The 10,577-nt window shown below is 37.6% G+C and overlaps 1 protein-coding gene across 1 annotated transcript in view; it reads left to right on the top strand.

Moving 5' to 3' along the window:
- Positions 1 to 5,118: 5,118 nt before the first annotated feature.
- Positions 5,119 to 10,577, top strand: part of LOC118767645 — a 12,254-nt gene continuing 6,795 nt past the window's right edge. Inside the window, exon 1 of the mRNA XM_036512522.1 lies at positions 5,119 to 5,219. Within this exon, the coding sequence (XP_036368415.1) occupies positions 5,187 to 5,219 (33 nt within the window). The 5' untranslated portion in view covers positions 5,119 to 5,186. The remainder of the gene's footprint in view (positions 5,220 to 10,577) is intronic.

The following is a 10,577-nucleotide window of genomic DNA, read 5'->3' as shown; positions in this document are numbered from 1 at the left end:
ATTTGGTAGACGGAAACTGAAAGAAGCCTGTCGTATATATATATATATATATGTATGTATGTGTATGTGTTTGTGTGTCTGTGTTTGTCCCCCTAGCATTGCTTGACAACCGATGCTGGTGTGTTTATGTCCCCGTTACTTAGCGGTTCGGCAAAAGAGACCGATAGAATAAGTACTGGGCTTACAAAAGAATAAGTCCCGGGATCGAGTTGCTCGATTAAAGGCGGTGCTCCAGCATGGCCGCAGTCAAATGATTGAAACAAGTAAAAGAGTAAAGAGTAAGAGTAAGAGTAATCAATCAATCAATATATCTATCTATCTATCTATCTATCTATCTATCTATCTACCTATCTGTCTATCTGTCTATCTATCTATCTATCTATCTGTCTATCTATCTATCTATCTATCTATCTTCTATCTATCTATCTATCTATCTATCTATCTAGTGAATGTTTTAAAAAAAGATGGGTGAATGTAGCAAGGATGGCACATATGAATGACGAAGCCACCTTGACTATGATTCTATGAATCGTAAAAATTAATACAGAGAGTTGCTTATTTGCAAAAAAAAAAGAAAAAAGAATATAACATGTGACTTCATTGACCGAGGTTACCGTGGTCTTTTCCGTAGGCTTTTCTTTCCACGGGTAAACCTCACCTGTCCTCCCCTTTACACTTCATGTTGACATTTCTTTTATAACGATCCCTATTGATCAACCCCCCTCCCTTTTTTGTAAATTTTATCCCCCCCTTTTTTGTCCTCTTTCTTTCCTTTTACAATCCCTTTTGATCGAAAACCAAACCGCCTTTTTTTACCCCCAAAAGAAAAGCTCTACCTTGTAATTTGTCCTGTCAGTGTGCAGCCCTGTGTGACTATTAAAGAAACATATCTATCTATCTCAATCAATCTATCTATCTATTAAAAGGAGTGATGTTTCATCAGGACAATGCATGACCCACACTGCAAAGATCACATCACAGAAGATCAAAGAGCTTGGTTGGGAAAAAATTCCTCATCCACCTTATTCTCCTGACCTTGCTCCTTCAGACTACCATTTCTTTCGTAGTTTACAGAATCATTTGGAGGATATAACTTCATATCCTAGTGATATGTTCTGCTATCGACACGTTTGTAAAGAATCAATTGTGCTAGTCTAGAGGAGTGGCCATGGTTCTTGATTGTCTAGTTTAGCTGTAGTGTGAAAGCATGTGTCTTGGTGGTTAGGGCATTTGGTTCATGATTGTAAAGTCGTGAGTTCAATTCCCAGTGACAGGTTGTGTCCTTGAGCAAGACACTTTACAGTAGTACCTGTTAAGGGTACACGCGTCTGTGGTGTGCTCAGCCGCTTGCACATTAATTTCACGAGTAAGCTGTTCCGTTGATCGCATCAGTTGGGGCCCTCGTCATCATAACTGATGGAGTGCTCCTTAGTTATAGTAGCAGCAGTAGAGAAAGATAGCAATAATGACAATAGATTAATTGTGGCATTTGGAGAGGAATGAGGAATGTGAAGGGCTGCTAATTGTGGAATTTAAAGGGTCATTAATTGAGGCCAGGATTGAGGAGTGACTGTGGCTGCTGGTCATGTCTTCTTCTTCTTCTTCTTCTTCTTCTTCTTGTGGCAAAAGAGTACAGCGGGGGTTCATCCTCCCCCACCCGCCGGAACCTCGTGGAGCTTGGGTGCTTTTGTTGCTCAGTAAACACTCACAATGCCTGGTCTGGGAATCGAAACTGTGTTCTTATGACCGCCGTGAGTCCGCTGCCCTAACCACTGGGCCATTGTGTCTCCACTCATGTTGTTGTTGTTGTTGTTGTTGCTGCTGCTGCTGCTGCTATTGTTGCTGTAGCAGTTTTTGTTGTTGAAGGGGGTAGTTGGGGAAAATACATGTTGAAGCTTTACAAATGTCCTGTGGATTAATTTAAATTGTTCTGCATCTGCTTCTCTGATTGGTTATTGAACTGTCTGAGTGTTCCTTCAGCAAAGTAATTCAATCACAAAGCGCCAATGGTTTCGGTCTGGGGAAGACAAAACCATGTGATTATGAGAATGTTGATTTTCCTCTCAGGTTACTTTAGTTTATTGTAGACATGTGCACTGATGTGCAACGATGAATCCGTGTAACAATATAACATTGTGGAGGTGGAATGTATATATAAAGATCAAGTAAAGGAAGGAGGGGTTATTTTCAGAAAAACACACATTCTATTTCTTCCCCACAAATAGTTTCAATACAGTTCAACACAGGAAGAAGGATCAATTTTTTCAGATAAGCATGCAATTTGAAATTACACCACCATCTGTGATCTTGTATGTTCAGCTGCTTTCTTTTGTTGATTCATTGTATAGTTCTACTTCTCTCTTTCTAGTTTTGTTTTTCAACAACCAGTTAGTCAACCTTATTTCTTTACTACCCACAAGGGGCTAAACACGGAGAGGACAAACAAGGACAAACACACAGATTAAGTTGATTATATCGACCCCAGTGCGTAACTGGTACTTATTTAATTGACCCCGAAAGGATGAAAGGCAAAGTCGACCTCGGCGGAATTTGAACTCAGAATGTAGCTGTAAACGAAAGACCTATTTCTTTACTACCCACAAGGGGCTAAACACGGAGAGGACAAACAAGGACAAACACACAGATTAAGTTGATTATATTGATCCCAGTGCGTAACTGGTACTTATTTAATTGACCCCAAAAGGATGAAAGGCAAAGTCGACCTCGGCGGAATTTGAACTCAGAATGTAGCTGCAGACGAAAGACCTATTTCTTTACTACCCACAAGGGGCTAAACACGGAGAGGACAAACAAGGACAAACACACAGATTAAGTTGATTATATCGACCCCAGTGCGTAACTGTACTTATTTAATTGACCCCGAAAGGATGAAAGGCAAAGTCGACCTCGCGGAATTTGAACTCAGAATGTAGCTGTAAACGAAAGACCTATTTCTTTATACCCACAAGGGGCTAAACACGGAGAGGACAAACAAGGACAAACACACAGATTAAGTTGATTATATTGATCCCAGTGCGTAACTGGTACTTATTTAATTGACCCCAAAAGGATGAAAGGCAAAGTCGACCTCGGCAGAATTTGAACTCAGAATGTAGCTGCAGACGAAAGACCTATTTCTTTATACCCACAAGGGGCTAAACACGGAGAGGACAAACAAGGACAAACACACAGATTAAGTTGATTATATCGACTCCAGTGCGTAACTGGTACTTATTTAATTGACCCCGAAAGGATGAAAGGCAAAGTCGACCTCGGCGGAATTTGAACTCAGAATGTAACTGCAGACGAAATACCTATTTTTTTACTACCCACAAGGGGCTAAACACAGAGAGAACAAACAAGGACAGACACACATATTAAGTTGATTATATTGATCCCAGTGCGTAACTGGTACTTATTTAATTGACCCCGAAAGGATGAAAGGCAAAGTCGACCTCGGCGGAATTTGAACTCAGAATGTAGCTGTAAACGAAAGACCTATTTCTTTACTACCCACAGAGAGGACAAACAAGGACAGACACACATATTAAGTTGATTATATTGACCCCAGTGCGTAACTGGTACTTATTTAATTGACCCCGAAAGGATGAAAGGCAAAGTCGACCTCGGCGGAATTTGAACTCAGAATGTAGCTGCAGACGAAATACCTATTTTTTTACTACCCACAAGGGGCTAAACACAGAGAGAACAAACAAGGACAGACACACATATTAAGTTGATTATATTGATCCCAGTGCGTAACTGGTACTTATTTAATTGACCCCGAAAAGATGAAAGGCAAAGTCGACCTCGGCGGAATTTGAACTCAGACCGTATCTGCAGATGAAATACCGCTAAGCATTTCGTCCGGCATGCTAACGTTTCTGCCAGCACACCGCCTTGAGTCAGTCACTCTTGCTATACAAGCTTTTATGAACATTCTTTCAGAAATCTAATCCCAAGAAAAGTTGTTCGGGCATCACCCTCTCCCATTAACTCAGTATTTCTCAACCAGCTCTTACTTATGGACCCCTTTGATTCCTATTTTACACAGATGGACCCTCCTCGCCATTCAATGTTCAAAGAATGCTATTATATATTTTAGAATTAAATATTAGGCGAAGGAGTGGCTGTGTGGTAAGTAGCTTGCTTACGAACCACATGGTTCCGGGTTCAGTCCCATTGTGCGGCACCTTGGGCAAGTGTCTTCTACTATAGCCTCGGGCCGACCAAAGCCTTGTGAGTGGATTTGGTAGATGGAAACTGAAAGAAGCCCGTCATATATATATATATATATATATGTATATATATATATATATATATATATATATATATATATATATGTCCTCCCACCTCGGGATCTTTCTTTCTTCTATGTTTCCGACGAAGAGCTCCGCTCGAAACGTCATACCCTCCTTCTTCCCTTCTTTCCTGAGCGCCCAATAATACTTTATTTGTTCCACATCCTCGCATTGTTTTCTTTTTGTTTTCTTGTTTGGATTAACTATATATATATATGTGTGTGTGTGTGTATATATATATTTATATATATGTATATGTATGTGTGTGTATATGTTTGTGTGTCTGTGTTTGGCCCCCGAACATCACTTGACAACCAATGCTGGTGTGTTTACATCCCCGTAACTTCGCTGTTCAGCAAAAGAGAACCGATAGAATAAGTACTAGGCTTACAAAGAATAAGTCGTGGGGGTCGATTTGCTCGACTACAGGTGGTGAGCTGGCAGAAATGTTAGCACACCGGGCGAAATGCGTAGCCGTATTTCATCTGCTGTTACGTTCTGAGTTCAAATTCCGCCGAGGTGGACTTTGCCTTTCATCCTTTCGGGGTCGATAAATAAAGTACCAGTTTCGCACTGGGGTCGATGTAATCGACTTAATCCCTTTGTCTGTCCTTGTTTGTCTCCTCTATGTTTAGCCCCTTGTGGGCAGTAAAGAAATATATACAGGCGGTGCTCCAGCATGGCCGCAGTCAAATGACTGAAACAAGTAAAAGAGTAAAAGCGTAAAAATGAAACCTACTAAAATGTTTCAGATGAAAAGTTATCAGTCACTTCCGCATTTAAGAGGACAAAAGTAGCCGTCAGTTAACAGGCATGGCCTGTTTCACTGTAGTTTGGAAGGAAAGAGACGCAATACAGCGAGTTATTAAGTAAGAAACTTTCACAATGAAGAAATGCCCAAGAACTAGATTTCACCCAGTAAGTAAATATATTGTTGGTTTCTCCACACGCAACACACACACACACACCACACACACACACACACATTCTCTTATTTGTTTCAGTCATTTGGCTGCGGCCATGCTGGAGCACTGCCTTTAGTCAAACAAATCGACCCCAGGATATATTTTTTGTAAACTTAGTACTTATTTATCAGTTTCTGTTTGCTGAACTGCTGCATTATGGGGATGTAAACAAACCCACATCAGTTGTCAAGCAATGGCGGGGGGACAAACACACACACACATATATACATTCTTTTATTTGTTTCAGTCATTTGACTGCGGCCATGCTGGAGCACTGCCTTTAGTCGAACAAATCGACCCCAGGATATATTTTTTGTAAATTTAGTACTTATCAGTTTCTGTTTGCTGAACTGCTGCGTTATGGGGATGTAAACAAACCAAATGCAAACATGTTCTGGTTTTTATTGACAATGACTACCATTAGCAATAAATGTTGCATTGATAAATAAAAGGTATTGATTAGTTTTTCCATTAGTCTAATACATGATGACTTTTTGAATTGTAAAGTAAAACCCAACGGATAAAACAAGTGTTTGTTTGGGAAATGCCAGCATAGGCCTCAAGAGACAGTCATATTTAATGTCCCCCATCAAAACTAATGTATTTTGTACAATAAGTACCTTTTTAAAGGTCACTAATAATCATATGTACATTTTACAAATCCATTTGAAAATTTTGAAAGGTCGGCAACCTTCATTTCTTTTTTAAACACATAATTATGTTACATTAGTTAAATTTGATGGTCAGCTTTCAACATTATTATTAATATACATTAACCACACTGAAATCACCTATTTATCCTTATCTATAGATTAAGAGGGCTTAAGATGGGGCTAGGCATTGTCTTGTCTAAATAAAGAAAGTCTCCCAAAATAATAAGTTGTATTATTACAGATCATTGTGGAAACTTCTTTGTGGTTACTTAACCTTGTAGAAATAACAAACAATTATATTATTAGTTAGAAATGATGGTCAGCCTTCAACAACATTATAAGTATCATGATAATCTTCTACCTCCCTGTTTTGAAGCCTGTTATCTTCCTTTATATTCATTCTTCTATGATGATCCACTTAGTTCTGACATATATCCTTACAAGAATTTAAACTCTTAACATAAGTAAACCCTGTGCTTGTGTGTTTAAATGGTTCAAAGCTGTATTAGTTATTTGTTTCATGTATGTATCCAGTACATACTGTTATTTTGTTTTTGTTTTGGCCCTTGTCATCTCTGGTTGTGCACATCCATGATCAAAGGCATTCAAGCTATAATTGTCCAGCATGTCTTGAATTTGGACTTGGTGTATTTAGGATTATTAAACAACTCTTCTCTCTCTCTCTGATGAAGAGTTCAGCCCAAAATGTTAGACTTGTCTTCTTCCTCATGCCATATATATTTATTTTATTAAACATTTTGTATTTCTATTTGCTGATATTGGCCACTAATAGTTTCATCATACTCTAATGCTTTGATATCATGGACTAAATCTTTCAATTTATTAAGCTGGTGGAAAGTGAAGTAAATTTCTCTGCTATTTCTGTCAGGTTGAATGTGCACATAGAGGTTCCCATGTTGGCATGTATATACATAGTTTACTATATTTTGGTGTTCCTTCCTTAATTTATATCACAATCTTTGGATCTCTTACCACAGGAGACTACAATAATTGAGTGATGCTCGTGTGGTTAATATTAATTTATAATGATGTTAAATGCTATAATTACTAGATGGAAAATATGAGCAGGAAGGAATGATATTTTGCAGATGCATTGTTAGGGAAGATTGATTATGCAAAATGTTTTTGAATGTAGGTGTATCAAGAACTATACCACTCCTGCAAACTATATCAATGTTCTTTGATTGCTATTCATGATATGTGCAATCCTGTTACCTTTCCCAAAATATTATTGAATATAATTTCTATTTTAACAGCATAGTTATGAAATAAGATAGATGCATGTATTGGCAGACATCTCCATTTAACCCTTTCGTTACCAACCCGGCTGAAACCGGCTCTGGTTCTGTGTACAAATGTCTTGTTTTCATAAGTTTTGAATTAAAATCTTCCACCAAACCTTAGTCACAATTTATGTTCCTATCACTAGCTTAATGATAACTAAGTTATTTTACTAAATTCTCTGTTATATTTAAAGTAATTGAAAGAAACACAGAGCACCTCAAAATAAATTCAGTAATGAAAGGGTTAATACACTAAGGGTGGAATTAACATTCCGTTCTGTTATTATTCTACTTTGAATGACATGGTCTATTGACCTTTAAATTTAACCTTACTTATCATTATATTATCATTTAGTTTCAAGCCAAAATTTCTCTTTTCAGTTTTCAATTTTACATTAAGAATTAGGTCTTTGATCAGATCCTCATTGACCACTCTGTTTTATATTCAAGAATATATATAATTGTGATCAAGAATGAATATTCAGAAATTGAATTTTGTTGATTGTACATGAGGACTATTCATTAATACTTCATTAATACTTCATTAATTCTAATGGTTCATGCAGTTGATTTATTTTGTGGCTTATTACCACCTGTTTAACATTTATAGTGAATGTACAACTACTGAGATTTGTAGTGGGTGAATGGAATCTAAATATGCCTTAGACATCACTTTTTGAAAGGAAGTTTGAATATAAAGTGTTGCTTATAGAGCAATGAACTATAGATGAGGGATTTGTGTCTCAGGGAAAGTAAGAGATGATGGAGGGGGTCCAGATGGGACTGGGTTCCATGAATATTTGATGAAAGTTGAAAGAATTGTCCAGCTGATTTAATGTTAACTTGTCCAGTGGTTTTGGTCTGAATTCCAGCAGCATTTATTTGTATGAATGAGATTAATGTCAAGTCTCTATTGCAAGATGTATTGGAGAGCATGGATGTCTGGTGAGAAATACTGATAAATAGAATTTTATATTGTTGATGATATTTTTGATAGAGGAAGAAAGCAAACTAAAAAGTTGGTTGAGTGAGCCCTATGATACTCCAAGAGCAACAATTTAGTTTCTATCAAAGTTCTTAAAGGCAAAAAGATCAAAGATATTGTGACATAGGAGATTAGATTTCCAATGCATCTGGCTTAGCAAAATTCATATCAGTGATAATTCAGGTGGACAAGAAGTCCTGAGCAGCATCTGACTGGATCATAGACACGCTTATAAGGTGATAACTGGGTTGTAAACACTTGCTTGAATAAATGCATGGTTCAATATCTTGGGTATGTATCTATAGAGAAAAGAAGTAACGGAAGGGTTCAGTGAGGAGAGAAACCAATTTGGAAATTCATTGTTTCAATGTATGACTGAGTAGTCTTGTTGGATTTTAATGACTAAAGATAGTATGTACCTCCAGTCTGTTCAGTTCAAGAAGTCCTGTTAACTGCTGGTTGTAAGAGAATATGGAGAGTGGGCAAAAAGTAGGAAGATTTGGAGAACATTTGCTGTCTGTGAAGAGGAGAATTGAATACAAAGTAAGCAATGAGCAGGAGATCAAAAGTATATTGATGTGAATCCCATCATGAGAGGTACATTTAAGTAATGACTGATGATGTTAAGTCTTGTTTTTACAGAAATGAAAAAGACATTTGTGATAATTGTCACTTGTATCAAAAACAGATATCTGTTATATAATTACTGAAACTTTACCATAGATTACCAGTGTCACTCTGTCTTGATACCTAGCAATTCATTTGGCTTTTATCTCTTTTGTTGAATTCTTTTCACTTATATGTCTACTATTTAGTCTGTAACCAAAACCTCTTTACATCTACATGTAGTTAATTAAGATAATTTAATAGAGAATTCTGTGAATATTATCAATATTATACACTTTCTAGTGTAATACTTTTTACTAGTTATTTAATTACTTTGGAAGTTCAGCAGTGACTATTGTTGAGCTCTGATTGCAATTCATAATGTGATAACTGCTGTATAAATATAATGTGGAAGCACTCCGTCGGTCACGACAATGAGGGTTCCGGTTGATCCGAATCAACGGAACAGCCTGCTCGTGAAATTAACGTGTAAGTGGCTGAGCACTCCACAGACACGTGCACCCTTAACGTAGTTCTCGGGGATATTCAGCGTGACACAGAGAGTGACAAGGCCGGCCCCTTGAAATACAGGTACAACAGAAACAGGAAGTAAGAGTGAGAGAAAGTTGTGGTGAAAGAGTACAGCAAGGATCACCACCATCCTCTGCCGGAGCCTCGTGGAGCTTTTTTAGGTGTTTTCGCTCAATAAACACTCACATCGCCCGGTCTGGGAATCGAAACCGCGATCCTATGACTGCGAGTCCGCTGCCCTAACCACTGGGCCATTGCGCCTCCACATAAATATAATAACATAGATGGGGAGTAATTAGTTTCAGCTACCTCTTTTTCTTTTCATTCTTCTAGTATCAATAAAACAAGCAACAGAAATAAGCTGAAGCAAATTCAATCGGATATAAGCTAAATCCGATAAAAGTTATCTTTATACCAAGGCAAATGACAGCATCAATTACTTCTATGATTTTAGAAGTTTTGCTTGTTGTTACTATCATTATGAATCTACCTGTTTTTCTTTTGCTATACTAAGGGTATCCCTTGTGATGGGTTATTGGATACAGTCGTTCCAAAGCAAATTGAAAGTAATTCCAACACTGTAACTAAGGTAAAACAATAATTTTGTTTTCTATTTGTAGAAATATTCTTTTATTAATTACTATTAGTACTTTTCCTTCTTTTCTCTCTTCAAGTTCATCTTTTAAAGAAGCTGATACACTTTCTTGAAGGGTTGCAGAATCTATGTCTCATGGGCCTTATCTGGCCTATTGCACTTTCATTCAGCCTGAAGTAACCTTTACTATGATAGATAATTTAGATAATGTGTACAGGAAATAAATAGCATGACTTACAGTTACAATATATAAATATATATGTGTGTGTGTGTATATATCAGGGGCGTGCACTCTCAGGTATGCAAGGTATGCGTTGCATGCCCTGTGATTTTTTTATCCATATGATCGGAAAATTAGATAAAATAGTTACTTTGTTTCAAAGAAAATCCGTCCAGTTGTATTTTGTCTCCCCTTCCCTCTCAGTGACTCTACTTCTGCTTTTAGAAGTCATGCATTGACAAGACCAGCATGTTAGACACTCCCTCTCTGTCTCAGTTTGTCCTTCCTTCCTCTCTCTCTCATGTTTAAAAGACATGCTAAGAGGATAGGGCATTTGAAATATTTTTACCCCCTTCCTCTTTCTTTTAGTGGCTATGCTGTGGGACGACCCGCATGACCTCCCTCTCTGTCTCTTAG

Source organism: Octopus sinensis, linkage group LG23 (genome assembly GCF_006345805.1).
Source record: "Octopus sinensis linkage group LG23, ASM634580v1, whole genome shotgun sequence".
NCBI classification, from domain to species: domain Eukaryota; kingdom Metazoa; phylum Mollusca; class Cephalopoda; order Octopoda; family Octopodidae; genus Octopus; species Octopus sinensis.
This window is presented reverse-complemented; position numbering and strand designations above follow the sequence as displayed.